Source organism: Terrapene carolina, unplaced genomic scaffold, assembly GCF_002925995.2.
Source record: "Terrapene carolina triunguis isolate 2854851 unplaced genomic scaffold, T_m_triunguis-2.0 Scaffold69, whole genome shotgun sequence".
In the NCBI taxonomy this organism is placed as follows: Eukaryota; Metazoa; Chordata; order Testudines; family Emydidae; genus Terrapene; species Terrapene triunguis.
In genome coordinates, this window is record NW_020664420.1 from 18,100,581 (window position 1) to 18,122,807 (window position 22,227).

The 22,227-nt window shown below is 40.2% G+C and overlaps 1 protein-coding gene across 1 annotated transcript; it reads right to left on the reverse strand.

Moving 5' to 3' along the window:
* Positions 1 to 266: 266 nt before the first annotated feature.
* CAPSL (calcyphosine like) lies at positions 267 to 17,853 on the reverse strand. The gene is made up of 6 exons (XM_024197022.1): positions 17,794 to 17,853; positions 12,874 to 13,010; positions 11,416 to 11,593; positions 10,065 to 10,274; positions 7,746 to 7,849; positions 267 to 300 (listed from the first exon to the last, which is right to left on the reverse strand). Exons 2-5 carry the CDS (start codon positions 13,008 to 13,010, stop codon positions 7,748 to 7,750), a joined length of 627 nt encoding a protein of 208 aa, XP_024052790.1. The 5' UTR covers positions 17,794 to 17,853; the 3' UTR covers positions 267 to 300; positions 7,746 to 7,747.
* Positions 17,854 to 22,227: the final 4,374 nt, after the last annotated feature.

Consider the following 22,227-nt stretch of genomic DNA (forward strand, 5'->3'; position numbering starts at 1 on the left):
CCCCCTATTGAAAATATTAAAGCATATACAAGGGTTGAGTTAATTGGGAAACCGCTGATTTTGCAGGTGCAATGTCATTGCATGTTTCTGAAAATCTAGCCCAAGGAATCAGCTGAAAAAAATCAAACCCACACTGAACTCCTGAAAAACATTGCACTTCTTTATAGTCTCTGATGCAAAAAGTAGTAATAGCAAAAATCATAGTTTCCAGGATTTCATCATCATTAGATTGAAGTAGGCATCACTATCCACAGACGCACTAACTCCAGCGTAATAGTTCAAAAACTCATCTTTTGTCACCTAAAACCAAGAAAGCCAAAGTTAACTATTAGCCACACTGACACCATACACTGAGAATAGACCAAATCAGAAAGTTTAGCACATTCCAAAAATGTTTTAAACATTTGATTAGTATCGTTCAGCTATGTCTGATTATGTCCAATTGTCAACCATTTCAATATTGAAATTCATTGTTACTGGCAACTTTTGCTTGTCTGCAAAAATCTCTGCTCACATAGGTATCAAAATTGAGAGTCTGAAACACTCCCAGTTCCTACAGTGAGAACTGGAGCAGGACCCTTTGTCCTGAAATGATGAATATGAGAAAAGTTACCAGATGTTATTAATCACAGCAAGTTAGGAATAAAATTCACAACTCAGACATCACAATAGAGTAAAGTGGTCCAGTAGTAATGCCACCACCAGCAGGAATATGGAGAAGAAATGACAAGGTTAGAACAGCAACCCAGTACCTTTCAAAAGGAGCAATTAAGAGAAAATACATTTTAGAAATATCTTAAGAACTGAAATTATAGTATAAAACTAGAGCTGGTTGAAAATTTTTTCCCCAAAAAATAATTTAGACAAAAATGAAAAAAATAATCAGCACAAATTCATATTCTGAAAAATGTTGGCCAAAACCCAAAATATTTTGGATTTTAGCCAAAATATTTGTTTTTGGTGGTTTTTTGTTTTGTGACAAAAATATCATTTTTTTCTGTTGAAAGCAGACACTTTTAATAAATATATCAATTAGTCAACCCCTCATTTTGAATACTAACGGGATCCTGCCATCATTCCTCAGGCAGAACTTCCACTGACGTCAATGGGAGTTTTGAATGCGGATCAATAGCAAAGATGTGCCCGTGTTCATTTAGAAAAGTATTCTCCTTATTCAGGGCTAGGTTCAATATAAAATGTACAGTGCCAGATTTTTAAAGGTATTTTGCTGCTAATTCTTATTGAAAGCAATGTGAGTTAGGCACCTATATACCTTTACAATCTGGCCCACAATGCCTAAGCTTCTACATCAAGGGTGTGATCCATGGAGGTACATTGGAGCCTAAGTCACAGGTTTAGGCACCACTGTAGTCTACCACTGCCTAACCCTGTATGCACCTAAACTCATTTGGCACCTACATTTTTACAGTAAACATTCTCTGTTTTTTGCCTCTGAGCATGCATGCCACTGACTCAATCTAGGCATCTGTGCACCTGTCTCCGGCCTAAGCCCCAGAGCAATTCGCAAACTGGGAAAGACAGGCATTTGGCAGCATAAGTCACATGCAGAGGCCTGATCTGGTAGGTGTGGGCAGAGGCTGCCTAGTGAATCGAATCCCTCAAGTAAGTGCCCACAAAACAAGCGAGGCGCGGGGGCGCTTATGGAACATTCTGATGTGGGGCTCTCTCAATCTCTCTTATTGAAGTTGTTCCACTTTAGTCAAGCCATTGAAAAATTAAATATTAATTGGGCCAGTGAAAGAGTTAGAATGACTATAAGCTAGTAGTTAGAGCACTCACCTGAGAGGTGACAGATCCCTGTTCAAATCCCTTTTCCCCCCTCATCCGGGGGGGACTTGAACTCAAGGTCTCCCATATCTTGGGTGAATAGCTAACCAGTAAGCTAAAGGTTTTAAGGGAGAGCCACCTCTGCTCCCCACCACCCCCCCTTTGCTATTTTATTTCAGGCCCTACATGCATTTAGCCACCTATCTTCCCCTGGTTCACCAATAGCAAGCAGAGATAGTCACTTCCCTGCAGCCTGGACTTAAGGATTTAGCACACACCCCCTCTGGTCAGGGCTGGGTTTCCAATTAGGCACAATAGGCACGTGCCTAGGGGTGCCGGCATTCTACAGGTGCCTTACCTCTCGAAAACTGTGTGCAACATGTAGGGTGACCAGACAGCAAGTGTGAAAAATCGGGACAGGGAGTGGGGGGTTATAGGAGCCTATATAAGAAAAAGACCCAAAAATCGAGACTGTCCCTAAACAATCGGGACATCTGGTCACCCTAGCAACACGAAGGGGGCAGGCACTGAAGATGCTGTGCCTTGGGGTGTGTAAGGTGTACATCCGGCCCTGCCTCTGGTTAATATCTCCCCCCAGCATGCTGCCTTTCTAGATCGCATTTTTAGCTGCCTCTTGCTCTCCATTCACTGTATAGGAGCCTAGGTGCCTAATGCAGGCTTTGTGGATCGTAGTGCTGTTTCTGTAATTTTCTAGGCACCTAAAAGTTAGGTGCTGTGATGCGTAACATCACAATGCTTACATCCTTTTGTGGCACTGGGCCCATTTACTGCTATAGAATTGTTTTTCAGTTACCAAAGGTATAGAAGCTACAAAATGAAGACAGACATATGCATGGTGTCAAGCAGCAGGCCACAGCTTTTATTAAACTTTTAACACAAGGCAGAGGTACTACCCACTCATCACCCACACTCTCCTATACCAGGCATTTAATTGGTTCCAGTGTGTGGGGGGGGGGAGGGGTTTACAGGGCTCCTCACCATATAACCTATCACAGGCACCAAGTTTACAAGCCTCCTTATCATATAACCCATAACGCTGGGTAGGTTCACCTGAGTCAGTGACTAGATTGGTCACTCCCCCTCTCAAATCCTACCACACTGCCTGGTATCACAATTCCTGTCCAATCCATTCCCTCACATCCTGGAGCCCTACGTCAGTACCTGCAACTGACACATGCACTCCCTCATCTCCGAAAACTTCCAGCCAATTGTAATGGATCTCCCTATGCTCCATCACTGAACCCGTGTCCAGGAATATCTTGGTGACCTCTCTACTGTCTGCTATCAGCCACCAGGGCCTTTGCATCAGCCACAGACTGCTAGGAAACACTTTTTCTCCCAGCCTTACCTCCTGAGCTGGATGCAAGGAGTGGGTGATGTCGGAGCCACTACGATGGGTCCACACCAGCTAAGGCTTTCCATATGCAGGGGAAATCTCTACCGGCTTGATATGCCAGTTTTAAAGCAGCTTTGTGTGAGGAGACTAGCACCAAGGTGCCCAAACAGAGTCAGATTCTCAGTCTGCATTCAGGAATATGTTTAGTTACCCAATTGTTCAGAACTTAATTACCTTGAACCAGGAGCATCCTTATGATTTACATATTAACTGCAGGCTTCATGCGGTTAATGTGAATTAAACAAGGATTTGAGCACATCAGCCCAAATGTTTCTCTCTCTTTCCCTGTCCCCACCCTGCAACTCCCCCACCCCCAACCAAACTAACAAAGAGGAAAAACTAAGTGGAAGTTTCGATATTGTTGAGGAATTAGGGCCTATGGCAAGTCAGTCAATTAAGACCCAAGGCTCAATGGGAGAATTCTGACTCCAAACCTGCATATGCTGGGGCTCCCATGTGGATGACTAGCCTCTCAATGTAATTTCTGATTCCTCCCACCCCACAGGTAGAATGGCTTGTTTAGCAGCCCAGCTCACTACCCCAACGGCTCCATTTGCTTATCATTCTCGTCTCTGCCAGAGGTACAAGGTGAAGAATGAAAGTTAATTCTGCCTGCACTAGCATTAACTCCTGCTGTATTTTTTGCCAGTAAAACCATTTGTCCCTGGGGAATATGCTCTGTGGAGCAGCTGCTCTCTGGATCTCTACCTTTCACACACCAGGGGAGCTCAAACACATAGTGCTTGTTTGCACCAGCGAGCTTCTATGGGCTCAGGCAGAGGGAGGGGAACTGCTGCTTCTATGAATCAGGGTAACATGCGGCCAGAAGTCCTGCTCCTTTGTCCCCTGCACAGACTGGAGGGGACCACAGAGCTCATTGTTAACAATGGTTTTCAACTGCGGCTTGTGTTCCAATTTAGGATTCTATGCTGCCCTTGATCCACATGTGTCACTCCTACTGACATCAGTGGGCGTTCCACATATAAATCGAAAACGCGACATACTTCAGACTAAGTTGTTCCCCCACAATTTATACCACCCAGTGTAGCTTGAGTTTCATGATCAGAAATGAGAAATCATCCCATTGAACAAAGTGCTAAATAACATTTTAGAATCTTAATTCCAATCCCAGATAAACTGGTGTGCATTACCACGTATCTTCTAATAGCTGCTGCCGTGCCTATTGCAGCATCGAGCTCTAGAAGATATATGGTATAGCCACACAAGCCTCTCTACAGCATCTCTTCGGTATTTACTTTGTTTAGACCAAAGTGCACAAGAAACTACAGTTTAACAGATGCTCTCTAATGGAGTCAGCTTCATGCAATGCAATTTTACAGCTATCCCTTTTTACAGTACAGCATACAACAGTGCTAGAGACTGCTGCTGGCTCCAAGCATACAGCATTATTTATAATGGCATCTGAGACCAGACTCAACCCTTAGGTCCATACTGCCTTTGATCTATGCACTGAACTTCTGTTAAAGTCAATGCAAGTTTTGCCCATGAGTCAAGGGTGGCAGCATCTGGTCCTTAGTATATAACTTTTTCAATTTAGCCGCCAATGTGCTATGCTTGTTTGTATGATTTTGCATACCTGCAAATAAAACTATATTTGTTATAGTAGAGATCCCCATTGAATTCTACTATATTTGCTAGAGGGTAAAAAATATTTCAGCTCAGCTCTTTTTCCCCCCTGCATACAATGTACCTTTTCTGCAGTTACAAGTTTTGTTTTAAAAAGCGGACTGAGGGCTTGATTCTACTGAAGTGAATGGGAACATTGCCAGAGGGATTAGAATCAGTAACAGTTCCACAGAAGCGTTCAAGGTTCTTTATTCACGTATAATGACTTCCAGAAAAAAGTGTGTGGCAGGGGAGGGACCACAGAATCATAGAATACCAGGGTTGGAAGGGTTTAGTTTGGTATAGGGTTGGAAGGGACCTCAGGAGGTCATCTAGTCCAACCCCCTGTTCAAAGCAGGACCAATCCCAGTGGCCCAGAATTTACGTACAGAGAATCCAAAGGGAGATCAGCTGGTTTTCAGCCTATTGCAATAATGGCCACCGAGTCCTGCTGTCTGCAGAATGGGATGTACCAATTCTGTCCCTGTTCACCTCACTCACTTCCCTGCACAAAGTTCCGTTACTCAGGGTTGGTGCAGTAAGAGAAGGGAAATCTAATCTCAAAGCAGTGATCTTTCATTAATCACAATGGTCTTGATCCTTTGCTCCCTGAAGTCAATGGCAAAGTTCCCACTGACTTTAATAGTGTATGATCAGGGACAATATGTTTTGTAGTGTCAGAGCTTTTCATCCATTTACAAAGAAAAAATTGTGTTTGAAAAGGCATATTGCACTTGGCCTTGAATAAATGTTAGAATTTTATATGGTTAGTATTAAACAGACAAACTGGTCAAGAGTTAAGGTTAGTAAGACAAAACTTTTCACTTCACTTGATTAAATGTCAGCACAACAGATCACTGTGGATTTTGGGAGTCTTTAGATACGGTATATGCCAGGGTGGGATCATTTTTCACTTTGTGACTCTCACAGCCCACTAATGTTACATCTTTATTTAAAATGTGCAAGGTAGATAATATACCTGTTACAGAACCAATAAATAAATTAATAAGAAAGTGGCTACCTACAACTGCCAGCATGTGAAATGGCACATGTATTATTCATGTAAGGCACCTTTCTACTTCATGTACATGAATTTATTTGTTGGTCCACATTATGTAAAGAGCCCTCATTTCCCTGATGACACATATTATCTAATCAAAATAATTTCCCTTTCCATTCACACCAACTTCCATAGTTATTAATATATGAAAGTGTGCAGAGCCTTACCGGATCAAGGAAAACATTGAGATTGCACAGCCTGTGGTGAGGAATTCCAGATACCTACTGTTGTGATGATAGGTCATATTTAAACAAAATAGCATGTGTGTGCCCCATAAGGCCAGGATTCCAAACAGCTCAGGGCCAGATTTTAGAGTGCTCAGTAGCTACTAACTGCCATTGTAACATTTAAGGTTAGATTTTCAAAAATCACACACTGAACTTTTGAAAATCAGGCCACTTAATTTGGTATAAAGCAACAAAGAGTCCTGTGGCACCTTAAAGACTAATAGATATATTGGAGCATAAGCTTTCGTGGGTGACCACCCACTTCGTCAGATGCATGTAATGGAAATTTCCAGAGGCAGGTATAAATATGCAGGCAAGAATCAGTCTGGAGATAACGAGGATAGTTCAATCAGGGAGGATGAGGTGCCACAGGACTCTCTGTCGCTTTTTACAGATCCAGACTAACACGGCTACCCCTCTGATACTTAGTTTGGTATGTAAATAAGAGCAGAGCTCTTGAAAAATCTAGTGCCACTTCTGGGTGTTAAGCGCTTGTGAAAATGTGGCCCATAGCACTTTTTGTTGGCTCTGAACATGGTTCAATTTGTTGTCAAAACCTTGAGTCTTTTACTAAGGATTGAGAGATTGAAAACAAAAGTATATGACACATGCACAAATTAATTGGAGTAAATCCTGCTCCATGTAAACCATTTACACGACAACAATTTACTCTGGGACAAAGACAAACTGACAAGAGAAATGAGAAAAGGAAACAAAGCAAGGATAACTAGAGGAAGTATGGCTTTCAGACAGGCCCCTTCTCTTACCACCCCCCTTCTCACAGGTAGCTGACCAGACATCAGCTCTCACAGACACTGACATGACAGGAGAGTCCTATTATCTCTTCCAGTTAACTAATGTCCAGTCTTTTTCAGCAGCAAAGCCAAGAAAAAATAAGATTCTAAAGTTCTTTAGTTCATAAAAAATTCCCAGGAGAAGTAGCTTAGTAAGATGTGTAGTCTTTCAGTTTAGGTCCAGCATAGACACTGGGTGGAGCACTGGTAGGTATTCCAATTACACAGTTAAGAGAACATTGTAAAGCATCTATGCCCACTGGTGACTTTGATAAGAGAAACAGTAGACAGGTAGTCCCAGCGAATGGGAAGAAAGTCAAGAAACAAAGGAATAGAAGGAAAAAGAAGGAAGACAAATCTATGGAGCTTTAGGACAGTATACATGCTACAAAAATGCTTACACATTTATACACTGAGTATATACATCCCAGAATCCTCTGCTCTGGTGCTATGATACCTTCTTTGAAACACAGCTGCCTAACATGAATTTGGGGACATGTTTGGGAACAAAAGGTGTCTAACACACATGTCTCAGGAGAAACTGGTTACTCATCTGAGAGAAGAAACAACATAGATAAGGGGAGCAGGAGGAAAAGCGAGGGGCGTGATTATTGGCAGGGCTGCCAAATCTCCACTTAGCCTATGATGTCCACCAGTTCAGCATGGTCCTGCCAAAACAATGTGGTAGAGTGAGTATTGTCTCTTCTGATATACTGAAATCAGCACAGTGACTACAAGGTACTATTATGGGAAACGTGACCATATTATTGTGCACATATTTAATCATGTGGAGCTAAGAAGATGGAAATAAAGTCTTGTTTCCTTAATCGTACAGTTAGAATTTCCAAGAATTTCTCATCATGATAATGAAATAGACATCAGTGTCTATTGAAGCGCTGACTCCTGCATAGTAGTTCATGAATTCTTCTGTTGTAACCTAAAGTAGAAAATTTTAAAACAGAAAAGGAAACCTTCATTCTTCATGTCATAACACATACATACTATACGTAAATAAACATCTGTAAATGAGCAAGATTTAAGCCATATACTGTACACCCTCTGCTTCAAGTTATCTTGCATTAGGAAGGAACCTAAGACAGGAGGGAAAATGAAGAAGATGCAACTACTTCAGCAGTAGAAAGTCCTAAAATGTAGAGGTCCTGTTCTCTAAGTAAACCTATTTAAAATGAGTTCTCATCTTCCCTGAAAACTGAAAGATAGAATCAGTGAAGCTGTGGTCCTTCAAAAAGACAAGTATTGCCATGTAATTTTCTCATTGACTCATCTGAATTTGGACAGCAAATTCATTACATTGTAATGAATGAATTGGAATGGGTTCCTGGTGCTATTGGGAGATTGTAGTTTTATATCCATTTATCAAGCTAAAGATGCCATTCTTCAGGGTAGATCTGACTAAAAGAGAGAAAGCAGTGTTTAAATCCCAGCTGAGTTTTGTTTATTTTGATATGCATTTCTGGGTTGAAACCATTTACAAAAGCAATTAGTCTACCTGTCCACTTTTTAAATTGGCATGACCTTTTATATGTGGAGAAATATTTTTCCAATTCTTCATTTATATAAATTGCATAGTTTTAATCTTTGGACCATTTATACAGTACTTTGAATAAAGCTATTATACAAAAAGATACCTCCCAGTCATTGTTCCCGTCTTGTGTTTGGGAGACACCTAAAACGATTCAATAACTGCGGGGGCTGGACCTTAAAGCCTGTTCCACTTATTATAAACAGGCATCCAGCTTCCCAAGCTTGGCTGACTCAGCAAGACTGTGGTGCTTTTCCTAAGGTGATTTTTATTTGAAGCTCAGTACTAAGGCACATTGGCTAAAACAAATTAGTTCTGCTCACTAAACCAGACATCCTTGCCAGCTCCATTATATGAATCTCGCTTATCTGAAACCACCTGTTAACAAAAACAAGTCCAGGTCCCCGCTGCTAACGTCAGGGGACATATCCTTGTTTCAAATAACAGGAGGCTTTGGATAACTGAGGTGAAGCTCCATGAATTTACATCAGTGGTGTGGCTCAGAGCAGACTCCAATTCAGAGAGGTCAAGTTTGTTGTTGAGAAGGACCTGTGGTCTAGTGGATTAGGCATAAGACTTGGAAACAAGAGATGCAAGTTCTGACACTGACTTTTCTATGACCTTGAGCTTTGGTAAAGTAGGAACAATTATATTTACTTCCTAAATATGTTTGTATGTTGAAAATGTTTATAAAGTGCAAAAAACATTGTTAAGGCCAATTAGTGGCACATGTGGCAACAGAAATCTGAACTCTGGTCTCAATTCAGGAAAGCACTAAAGTATGTGCATAAGTCCATCTCCTTATTCATGACTGACTTCAATGCCATTTTACCTCAATGGGATTTAAGCACATGCTTAAAGCTAAGCACATGCATAAATACTGTCCTGAATAGGGATGCTTTCCTGAATCAGGGACTCTGTGCTTAAACTAGACCATGCATTGAGTTTTTTAACAGGTGGAGAATCTTCTCCTCACAGGGGGTTTGAAAATCAAGCTCTGTGTATTAGCAATAATTGCACTTTTCTTAATTATGTAGTGTGCTGTTGCCCTGAGGTGGAATGCATAGTCTGATGCCATATCACATTATTTGCAAATCAATCACAAGTAACTACAAAAATATCCCAAATCCTACAATTTTGCATATGTTCAAATTTTGTTCTATATGCAGCGGGCTTGGGGGTGTGTCAGAGGCAGGCTGGAGAGGTGAAATCAGTGGATCTGCTGCTACATGATACCACCAACCACTGCCACGGATAGAACAGCGGTACAAAAGCAGCTGCAGAGTGTCTCAGGTACAGAGCCCTGACCCAGTGAGTACAGAACACGGGATTTAGTCCACTATACTTTGATTGCCCAAATTATTCAAAAAGATAGGTCTCTGCATTAAAAAAGCAGTTGGGTATTAATGAAGGGAAAGAAATAAAAGAACACTATCCTCATGGCTGTACATCCATTTTACTATTAATCTAAAGGATGTATCAATAAGCACGGCACAGATGCACTGTACATGCTTTTAATTGTTGGATATTGGGCTTGTTTTCTCACATAATAATTTTAGTTGTGCATCCAATAGAGCGCCCTTCAATTGCCTTGGGCTATTCCACTTACCTTCCCATCTTTCTCATACGGTGAATCAAAGTTATCTAGAAAGGATCTAAAAACTTGATCTTCTGTCCATTCTCCATTCTGATATTTGGGATGATGCTTTGCATTATACACCCCCCGTAAGTCTTCAATGGTTATAATACCATCACCGGTTTTGTCAAACTTCCTAAATGCTTGCATGATGACCTCTTTTCTGGCATTAGACATTGGAGGCTGAAAGCAGATATTAACAGATTAATCCTATGTCTGTCTGCTGTCTGTCCAGTTTCAGCTTCAAGCTTTGCTGCTGCTGTTACTAGTAAACATACTTTCAGAGAGCCTAGGACATAGTGTGCACATAAATGCTACCCAGAGAAGAGTGTGACCATCATCCTGTTAGACAAGTGCTTGAGACAGGAAGTGCAATTCACCATTGACTAAATCAGGGGTAGGCTACCTATGGCACGCGTGCCAAAGGCAGCACACGAACTGATTTTCAGTGGCACTCACACTGCCCGGGTCCTGGCCACCAGTCCGGATGGCGCTGCATTTTAATTTAATTTTAAATGAAGCTTCTTAAACATTTTAAAAACCTTATTTACTTTACATACAACAATAGTTTAGTTATATATTATAGACTTATAGAAAGAGACCTTCTAAAAACGTTAAAATGTATTACTGGCACGCGAAACCTTAAATCAGAGTGAATAAATGAAGACTCAGCACAACACTTCTGAAAGGCTGCCGACCCCTGGACTAAATAGTGAAACTGACTGTACTCAGGCAAAGGTAGAGGAACAAAGGTAGATCTATCAAAGGTAGAGAAACAAACTGAAAAACCAGGTTAAAATGTTTTTTAGAAAAATCTTTCTGTTCTCTCCATATTAGATGTCACTTGTAACAACAATAGGTATAAGAGATCACTGTTTTTACATTTGTATTTTAGCAGTATTTACAGGCCCAAACAAAGATAAGGCCCCTGTTGTGTTAGGCACTGTATAAACACATGCAAAGAGAAGACTTGCTGCCTTAATGAGTTTACAGTGTAAGCAGACAAGCAAGAATTATCATCCCCATTTTAGATAGGGAAGTGAGACCTAGAGAGAGTGATTTTCCCAAGGAAGTCTGTAGTAAAGCCCTGGAACTGAACCCCAGCTCCCAGTCCAGAGACTGACCCACAAGACCACCTTTCCTTTCTCATTTTTAGATGGAAATGAAATTCTTCAAACTGATGTTGTCCCTTCAATATTTCTGTAGATATTGGTATTACTGATAAAATAGAACTGCGTTGACCTATTACTTGACTGTTCGGCTAGTCATGGAACAGGATTTTTCTCATTTAGATAACAAAAAAGCACATTGTTTGTAAACTTACTCTTAATGTTACAAGAAATTCATCAAAGTCTATTGTTCCGTTGCCATCTTTATCAAAGATCTTGAAAAGCTCATGAGCTTCTTCCTTGTCTATCATCACGGCATAATCATTTAACCCTTTCAAGAATTCTTTGAAATCAAGGGTTCTGTTTTGGTTGTCATCCATAATCCGAAATACTCTGTGGAAAAACGTATGTTTAAAATAAATAAAATGAAGAATGAGAGTAGCACAAGAGGCAGAACTTACATAGAAGAATGACAGTTTATTAGGACTAGAAAGGGACACCACCACCTTATTGGGATAACATTTCCTCTTCCTAAAGTCAGAGAAAAGGAAGGCTGCAGGTATTGAGGTGGTAATGAGCAATGCCTGTCAGTCAGCATTGCTTACCCCACCTAGCCAGTTTGGCAAGGCCTATTTTCCATTCCCTCTCTCAACATGAAATGTGACCTTCACAAAACACAAACTACTAAATTCCACATGGAAGATGTTTTACTTTTAAACAGGACTGCAGTAAAGGAAGTATACAAGTACTTTTAAAAATCCAACCCCAATATAATAATAATTATTATTGTATTGAAATTGAGCCATCTGGTAAATCATAGCTGTTGGGAATGGTTGAAAGAATTGTCAAACTCAGCTCAGAAGGAGAAAAAACTATACCAGTGATGAAACAGAAAACTACATTAAAATTGGTGTCACATAGATGCAGTTGTGATACAGCATGACTCAGACATGATGTAATTACTAAAAAACATTTTCAGATTAAATGACTTGCCCAGGGTCACACAGGAAGTCTGGCCATGCACACAAGTCATTTTAATTTCTCTGTGCCTCACTTCCCCATCTGTAAAATGGGGATAATAATATTTCTTTTGTCTTTCTAATCCACTTACATTGAGAGGTCATTAACTAATATACACATGTAACTAGTGCACACTGATCCTATGGCCATGCACTTTGGTCTAATGGCCCTACCTCACAGCCAAGCCCTGTCCCTATCAAAATTTTAAATAGGAAAACAGAAGCTAAATGTGCAAAGCAGGAAGCTTGTGGTCCAAACCATCAGCAGGTACAAATCAGTGTCATTTCACTGAAGAATAAGGATTTGGATCTGGCCCTTGTACCTTTACATCCCTTTGTTTTGATGTTGGTGATGCAGATGCTTGCATTAATTTCAACTCCTGGCTCTTTCCATTGCTTTCTTTTGTTTAATTGGTTAGCTTTGTATTTTTATTGAAAAATCATTGAAGAAAAAAATAGTACTGGAGTTGCAGTTGCACTTCCCAAATCCAAACACCCCTGAACTCTGGAGCATTTGAAATCCTGGCTCCATGAAAGTCCGTTGGAGTTTTGCCACTGACGTCAATCAATAGCTGATATTTTGCAGCTTAAGCCCATTTTAGCCGCATTGATATAGCATCTTACTACTCAAATTCTTTGGGCTTCTTGATTTACCTGCCAAGTCCTTTGATGCCTGCAGACCCCCTTGCTAGACACTGCAGCCGAAGCCTCTCAATTGGGTCTGTGGTTTTGGCCAGGTTTCTTTTGGCTTGGACTGCCATGTCTCGGTCGTGCCTCGCTGTACCAGGCATCTAGAAAAAGAATTTCCTCCTTTAGCACAGATTCACAGAGCTGAAAAAGGTTTTATCTGATGGGCACTGATTACCAAGTATGGTCTTTAAAACATGTTCTTGAATACTGAAACCCATCTTACTTCCTCAGACTGCACAAATACTTCACTTGTAAGAGCTTTGTGCTTGTTAATGAATTACTAGAAAGACTTTTGTGGCCATTTGATATTATCAGTCAAAAATATCATTGCACAAAACTGGAAATCCAAGCTGCCCTTGGGAGGAAATGAACAGCTAGCAAGAGTCTGATCTATGCTAACCATGTGTAAATGCTAGCTCTCTCTGTGAGACAAACGACAACATAATGTAGCTGTGTGGCATGCTGCAAAAACCTACACAAATGCAGGCCATCCAGATGACCTTAATACTTCCACATGTGAGCAAATGTTTAGCAATAATATTTAGCAACTGTATAGGATTGTAACAGGTCTCAGGTTCTAGGACCCTGTGTAGAAATGCAAAATTATTTCTACTAACTCTACCAGGCAGCCAAACCAGATGGACCCTATTAGTGTTACAAACCATTTCTTGTTCAAGGGATCCATTTCCAACATACCATAACAACACATACTACAACATTCATTACAAACATCACACAATTCATAGATTTCAAGGCCAGAAGGGGCCATTATAAGCATCTAATCTGACATCCTGCATTATACCTCACTCAATAATTTCTGCATCATGTCCAGAATTTCTGTTTTAGCTATAGCATATCTTGGATTAAAGTCTTCAAGTGATGGAAAATCTACCATGTCCCCAGGTAAATTGTTCCAATGGTTAATTACCCTCATAGTAAAAAATGTACACACCCTTATTTCCAGTCTGAATTTGCTTAGCTTCATCTTCCAATCATTGGATCTCATTATGCTTTTTCTGCTAGATTAAAGAGCTGTCTACTATCAGAAATCTCTTTTAGAGATTTTAGACCATGATTAAGTTACTTGTTAACCTTCTCTTGGGTAGGGTAACTAAATAGATTGACATTATTAAGTCTCTCACTATAAGGCATGTTTTCCAGACCTCAAAACAATTTGTAGCTCTTTTTGGAATCCTTTCCAAGTTTTCAACAATCTTTTTGAAGTGTGGACAGAACTGGACACAGTATTACAGTAATGTTCACCCTAATGCCGTATACAGAGGTAAATCCACCTCCCAGCTCTTAACATTTATAGTTAAAAACACAAGTGCTAAATATTACTATTACCTGCAAGGCCTGCACACACTTACATAAACTCAACACCACAATTATCAACACATTTCATAAGGCTGAATAAATCAATTGTTTGAATTCTATTCACAAAGATATTCTTCTGCATAACTAACACATTACACTGAGAAAACACTTACATCTTGGATATGACTTATGTGTAATATAGGACATTAGAACTATAGTCCTTTCAAAATCTTTACTGCACATTTAATAAACATATATCAAACCATCCTGCAGCATGCATCTAGTAGAGAAGATGATGGTAAAAATGCCTGAACGCTGTCTACACTACTGCTTATGCCATTGCTAGGACCAGTGCAGCTTCGTCATGCTGGTATATGGTGTGTAGACAAAGCCCTAAAGTGCTGTAGGAAGTGCACTTTTGTTGCCCTATTGAGGACTGTTGCTCTGCCTTTGGGAACCCATGGACATGTCTTTAAGAAGCCTGATTCTGAATCACTACTAAGACATTAGCATGAGAGGAATTAAACAACTCCTTACTCTCCAGCAATCAAAATATTGCTTTCAACGTGCACTGCTACCTCTTAAAGCTCCCTTTCCACAGACTCCCAATATGTAGCAAATAAAGCAACCAATCCTGTATTTGTTCAACTTAATGGCAACATTCTGCTTGACCTCAGTGGGAGCAGGATCTAGCACCAGATCTTTGAATGGACAAAGGTTATAGAGCCAAGTCACAGTAAAACAAAAAACCATCATCTTCTGAAAGACATGATTGCAGCAAAGCCAATAGCTGCTGGTTGTTAATGCTGGATTTTCCACTAACTGATACTAAAAAATATCTTATGTTTGAATGGGTGATGGGTGAAAATCCCCAAAAATAAAATAAGGAATTTCATCTTGTGACCCATCAAGGGGCATAGCAACAGTCTGATGAGGGGTGAGAGACACCTGAAAGATTTAGGACCACATCATACCATTTTGCAATAAATTATGGTGCTTCCAAAATTACACTCTCCATGGGGAAAGGAAATTCCAGTCTCTCCCAGAGGCACCCCTCTGCAGACTGCTTGGCCTCGTCCCCGTGTCAGCATGGCTTCTTCATGAGGCCACTCATATTGTGCTTATGCCACATTCTCCAGGTACACACTGGAGTGAGCATAGAGCAAGAGCTGATTTCGCTCAGGGAATTTCCAAGTGGGATGTATGCAGTGGAGTTGCTGCTTCTGCCCTTCACATTCCCTTCCCCTATTCTGTACCACTTTTCTCCTCTCTGACGGGGTAAGGATAGGGCACCATTAGTCTGCTCCCCAGACCTCTGCGGCACCTGGGGGAGTGCTAAAGCAGGTTTCCACAGACAAGCCAATCCAGTCTGGTGGTTACTGGAAAACCCTTTGCAATCAGTGCCTTTAGACATAACCATCAGTAGAATTACACCAGGGATAAATCTGGCCCTTTTACATTCACAGCGGAAACTGGATTAAAGTAACGTCACAGTAAAAACTGATCAAACGAATAATAAACATGACAACTTAGGCCATGAACCTGCAGTTGGAGACACTGATGTGGACCCTATGTCCATGTGATTCCCACTGAGGTCTATGCAGATGCAGAGTCCATGCTAGTGAATCTGATTGCAGGATCAGGACCTTACACTGTACATCTTGTTTCACTTGTTTTGTTCCATAATAGCATACAGAAGGATAGAAAAGCCCTTCTCAGTCATACAGTCCAGACCCTTTATGAGTCAGAGTTATTCCCTATGGTAGATCTTCCAGTCCCACTCAGCGGTATGACCTCTTTCTGCAGAGGTGATGAATTCACAGCCTTCTAGATATTTCAAAAATCACATGACTGCTGCAATACTGCCTTCCTGATGTAGCACATAGAACAAAAAGGAGTAACAGAGTGGGCAAGGATTTATGGGTAACACATAACTTTATTATCCCAGAGTTCCGAAGGTTAAAAATATGCATGATTACTAAAAGATTTAGTGACTATATATACTTTAGACATGCTGAACAACAGCTCTACATGTGCCTTATAAACATGCATTAATAGCCATTGATAAAGCAAGGAAAGGTCATTATACTAATCTCATATGTCTTTGCTTCCTACCCCAATTGTACAACATCATCAGCTGTCTCCCATTAGAGAAGGGCGACCTGGTCATTGATTTGTTTAATTCCTTACCATTAAACAGAGTTTTGTATTGAATAATTGCTGAAGTTTTTAGCAATTACAGTTGCCTGAGTTAACTTTTTACTGGCTATGGTGCTTCACATAATATGGTCAGAGTAAAAATAAATTAAGATTTATTTTTATGGTAAAAATAAAAATGAAATTTCAGGCTGGGTTTTTCAAAGAAACTTTAAGGAGTTAGACACCCAAATCCCATTGAAATATAATGAAAATTGGATGCTTAGCCCCCTTAGAGTCATAGAGTTTAAGACCAAAAGGAACAATTAGATCATTTAGTCTGAAATCCTGCATATCATAGACCATTACTTTTCACCCAGTTACCCCTATATGGAGCCCAACAGAACCTTTTAAAAACCACTGTCTTATTTCTCTGAAAAACTCTAAAGTGCATGGTATGAAAGGTGAAAACACACATCATTCTTTGGATTATAATAGTGCCCACAAGGTGCTAATTTCTGTCAAAACACAATTACACACCATCCCTGCCCCAAAGAGTCCCAATCCATGGAGACTTAACAGCTCAAACTCTTGACAATCTCTTTTGTTTGTTTGTTTTTTCCCAGTAGCACTTCTACAAATAATCTGAACATCAAAACCTCGCAATTGTTTGCCAAGTTTCTTACTCATCATTTTAAAAGCATGACTTTCTGAAACCACAGACTTTCATATAACTGCAATGTTTGAATTCCCCAGTCCCCTACCTTTAAATTCCTAAATTAAATTCTTTACCTTTAACGTTAATCTGTAACCTGTTACTTCTACCTGAAACTATGGACGCTTTCTTGTTCAGCTTGGAAAACTGGTCCTGTCTCTCTCCCCACCACCTCCTCCTTCTCTCCTCCAGGTCACACCCCTGTTGCTTTGATTGGATAGCTCATGGTAACTGAAGCAGGGCCAGAGAAAGCTCCCAAATTGACTGGAGGGATTCCTTGTCCATCTATCTCATTTTACTTGTTTACATATCCCAGCCCCCACTTTTTCAGGAGCTTGGAGTTTACCGTCCTGTGTTTCCAGGGAGACGTTGGTCGGTCGCTGTGACAGGCCAAACCTTCCCTTACTGACTGAGTCACCAGCTAGGAGTAGTTGTGCTGCGCCTGTGTTGTGTGATTAGCAGATTTGTTTGTTTTGTTTTTTCTTTCTGTCTTCTAAATTGCCTCACCCTTCTCCTTTCTGCCCAGCTGGCTGTATGCAGATCTTCCTGCAGCATATGGATTAACAATGGAGGGTTTGACTCCATTTTCTTTGCCCATCCAAATTCCCTATTTAATAAAAGGGTTATGTAAAGATTACAAGATAGTGCTCTATCTAAACATGCACTTGTAAAAAATTACATCTATTCAAGACTTGATATGATTCCAAAAAACTCACTGCTGTAATTCCTGTGTCCAAATAAGATGAGAGAAAGTAGTGAAGAATTAGTCATTTTGGTTCCATAAAAATCGAAGTGCTGACGTACTCTCTGCAGTTGATTATTTCACTATTTCCAAGAATCATTCAAGAAGAATTGGTATAAGGAAATCCTGGGATTTCATTAATCACTGAAAAAAGAAAATTGAAAAGACAAAATCTGATATCATACAAAATCATCATGCTCTGTTCCGTTTAGACACAATTATTCTATTTACAGAAAGTTACAGTAGAGACCTATTGTTTGGAAAATAAATCAACTCAGTGAACCAGAACAAGCAACGTTATATTCGGGGGCTGACAGACCCCTGTAATAGCTTCCTGAACACCCCAAAACTTCCACTGAAGGCAATGCAAGCCATTTAAAGTCAATGCAAGTGTGGAATGTGTAAGGAGTGGAGGATCAGACTTTAAGAATGAATTACCAGAGCAGAAAATGATTTAGGCTGCTTGGATAAACACTAGTGTGATGACTTTTGCATCCTGACAGATAGTTTGCCCTTCATCAACATGTACCTCCTGGTACCAAGCTACACGATGTGTAAGACTTAAATATATGCCTGTTTTTTTTCACCTGGCAATTGATTTTAAGTTGTTGTGTAGCCAGGAAGCAATGCACATTTAATCATTCACTGCTTAGAAAAGTATTGATTCTAAGTCAATGTAAAACCCTTTTTTAATTTTTAGCCTCCATGAGAGCTCTGGATTTATTTTTATATTCATCTCTGGGAATATGACAGAGGAGAAAACCTCTAAAGCAGGGGTCGGCAACCTTTCAGAAGTGGTGTGCCGAGTCTCCATTTATTCACCCTAATTTAAGGTTTTGCGTGCCAGTCATACATTTTAACGTTTTTAGAAGGTCTCTTTCTATAAGTCTATAATATATAACTAAACTATTGTTGTATGTAAAGTAAATAAGGTTTTTAAAATGTTTAAGAAGCTTCATTTAAAATTAAATTAAAATGCAGAGTCTCCCGGACCAGTGGCCAGGACCCAGGCAGTGTGAGTGCCACTGAAAATTAGCTCGCGTGCCGCCTTCGGCACATGTGCCATAGGTTGCCTACCCCTGCTCTAAAGGAAGATTCATTTAGCTGTCACAGCACTAGGAATGCCCCCAAATGGCTTCAAGCATGTGCTGCATGTGAATGAAGTATCAAAGCAAAAGCGTGAGTTAAAAAATAAATAAAGAGAGAGACTAAGATTTAAGTCCAGATTTTCTGCTGGTGACTATGTATACCGGCAGAGAAAGTGGCCCATAAAATGCAGAGCCCCCGCCTTGGAAAAGCAATTCTTTTGTATGCAAAATTCCCATTCACTTCAATAAGAGTTGCAAGTGTGTTAGGACAGAGGGAACAGACCTTTAAATAGGATGGAGGGCAATAAGAGGTGCTAGTTAAATAACAGCTCATACCCCTTCAATGCACACATACTGCACACATTCACATCCACAGCCCCGCTGTTCAATCTACCTTCAGCACACAGTTTGCACATTCCAGGTTTCAAAGCAAAATCCTGGTTAATGATTTATGAATTTGGACAGTTACTAAAGTGCTTACATGGAGCTGGCTGTGATATAAAGTATCTCATCATACCTGCCTTGTCTGCCTTGCCATTGTAGGCTCTGTCCATAACAGAGCCAGCTGGAAAATTCCAACTTTTCATCAAAAAAGGGAAAGAGCTCACCAAAATGTTGGAGATTTTCCTCCTCATTTGCTAACAACCTCTAAACACATATTTACCATTGCACATAAGCGCGAGCAGGCAGAGAACATGAGCAAGCTGTCCTACTAGTCCTCTCTGTGTAACTCCCATTGAGTCAATGGGAGTTCTACATTCAGCAGCCAACAGGATCTGGCTCTCTCAGTCATTAGCCATATATTTTATGTGTGAGACAAGGTGGGGGAGATAATATACTTTATTGGACCAACTTTTTTTGGTGAGAGAGAGAGCTGTGTAGGCTTGGAAGCTTGTCTCTCTCTCACCAACAGAAGTTGGTTCTCACCCACCTTGTCTCTCTAATATCCTGGGACCAACATGGCTATGACTCTGCACACATATATCTCATGTCATTTTTACTCACAATGAGCAAGTCTCACTACTTGAGGCAGCAACAACCACTCTCCTTAACTTCTACCCTGAAGACTTCAAAGAGCAATCCATGACTGCGGATTCTGGGCCAGAACTAGGGAGACATTACAAGCTGTTTTAGTGAGACAGAAAAAACGACAGGGTCCCAGTCTTAACCCTTTGTTTAGGCTACTAGGCTTACAGACAATGGCTGCATGACCAAAGGAGAATATAGTCCCACACAAAATCTTTGTTTAAATTATTTTACAGAGATCGAGAGGCACAGTGTGTTCATAGATGCATTTAAATCTTTCCAAAGTTCACATATGAAATGAGTCTGAAAATCTCATTCTATTCCCTGATTGAAATTTGCTTATGTAACAAAGTCACTGCACAGCCGGGAGTCTGTGTTCAGAAGAGGCTCAAGATTCAGAAAGGGATGTGCTGTGATGCACTGACATGTCTATTGGGAAGCTTGCCTACGGCCTGCCCTCTCTATGCCTGGCTGTAAACAGGACTATCCAAAGTTCACTATAATGAGCACAAATTCATCCAGATTCCAATGCCTTCCTTCATGGGCAAGCTCTATTGCTTTCTACAGAGGTCTACATGAGCATGTTTAATATTCTAGGACAGGAGAAAAATTCTCCTTCAATATTTCCCTCAGGAGCTATTATGTGCTCAGATACTAATATGGTGATGGATGCTATTATAAAAAAATAAGATAGAAAGAACTTTTGTAAACTACAATTACAAGTCTTGATATAAAATCATAGAAGAAAAATACCCCCAGCCTCACAATTTCAGTCATTATTATTATCTATTAGCAGTGGTAATCCATGAAACATTCATGCTTGTGCAGCAGTAAGGTTTATAGCCCCTGAAGGCTACAGCAAATAGGAGCAATGTCATTGCACATACTTAGAAATGTCAGGGCTGTAGCTTTGTGGTAATATGTAGCCAACAGATAGAGAGATGATCACTCATGTACAAGTCTGCCAGCCAATTACAGTACTGGTGCTGGTGGTGGCACAGTTCTCTCGGTAACAGGCTTGCCACCTGTGGAATTAATTCCCTGTAGAAATAGGACTCAGCAAGAATTTGTCTAATTTTAGAAAGAGCTCTTTGTCCAGGCCTTCCCAAATGATTAATCCTGCTCTCCTAGATACCTGTAAAGCTGCACTCAGTCAGGGAGCATGGCATTTGTTTGATCCCTGTTAGTCAGATGTTGAATGTCTCAGTTTAGCCCAGTAAAGAGCCCTGATACCACAATCATGGGACCAAAAAGAAACTTGTAATGAGATAAAATCAATGATAACTACTAGTAAGAATAATCTAGCAGAAGACACATGGGCAGGTAAATGTAACATAATACATAGATGAAATGTCTGAACATTCCTGGAAGTGTATATGGTACTTTACAACTGGCATGTGTTAGCAGAGAAAGATATAACAATCTAATGGGTGGAAGTTGAAGCTAAACAAATTCAGACTGGAAATAAGCTGTACATTTTGAATGGTGAGAGTAATTAATCACTTGAACAATTTACCAAAGGTCGTGGTGGATTCTCTGTAACTGACAATTTTAAAATTAAGATTGGATGTTTTTCTAGAAGATCTGCACTAGGAATTATTTTGAGGCGGTTCTATGGCCTGTGTCATGCACAAGGTCAGACTAGATGATCACAATGTTCCCTTCTGGCCTTAAAATCTAAGGATCTATGAAAAAGAAGAATAGCATAAAGAATTATTTATAGAGTCTGAGGAGGCCAGTAACTTACCAGTATCTATTGTGATTCATGTATACAGAGAAAATCACTGTTTTAGCCCACTAGCATTGTTCAGAGTTTTGTGTTGGATAAAAGAACTCTCTAGTACAGCAATAAACCACAAGGAGTCCGGTGGCACCTGAAAGACTAACAGATTTATTTGGGCATAAGCTTTCCTGGCTAAAAAAACCCACTTCTTCAGATGCATGTTATAGAATGTCTAGTAAGACTGAAGTGTTCTCCTACTGGCTTTTGTATGTTACCATTCCTAATGTCCGATTTGTGTCTTGTTATACCATTCCTGATGTCCAATTTGTATCATGTACACAGAGAAAAATCACTGTTTTAGCCCACTGGCATTGCTCAGAGTTTTGTGTTAGATAAAAGAACTCTCTAGTACAGCAGTAAACAACAAGGAGTACGGTGGCACCTTAAAGACTAACAAACTTATTATAACAAGGATAAAAGAACTCTCTAATACAGCAGTAAACAACCTTGTTATACCTTTCTCTGTGACATCAGGAATGGTAACATACAAAAGCCAGTAGGAGAACACTTC

Coding starts and splice junctions, on each gene's coding strand:
- CAPSL (XM_024197022.1), bottom strand. CDS start 13,010: ATGCCTGGTACAGCGAGGCACGACCGAGACATGGCAGTCCAAGCCAAA. Junction 11,594..12,873: donor GGCATCAAAGGACTTGGCAG/GTAAATCAAGAA, acceptor GTTTTTCCACAG/AGTATTTCGGATTATGGATG. Junction 10,275..11,415: donor AATTTCTTGTAACATTAAGA/GTAAGTTTACAA, acceptor ATCTGCTTTCAG/CCTCCAATGTCTAATGCCAG.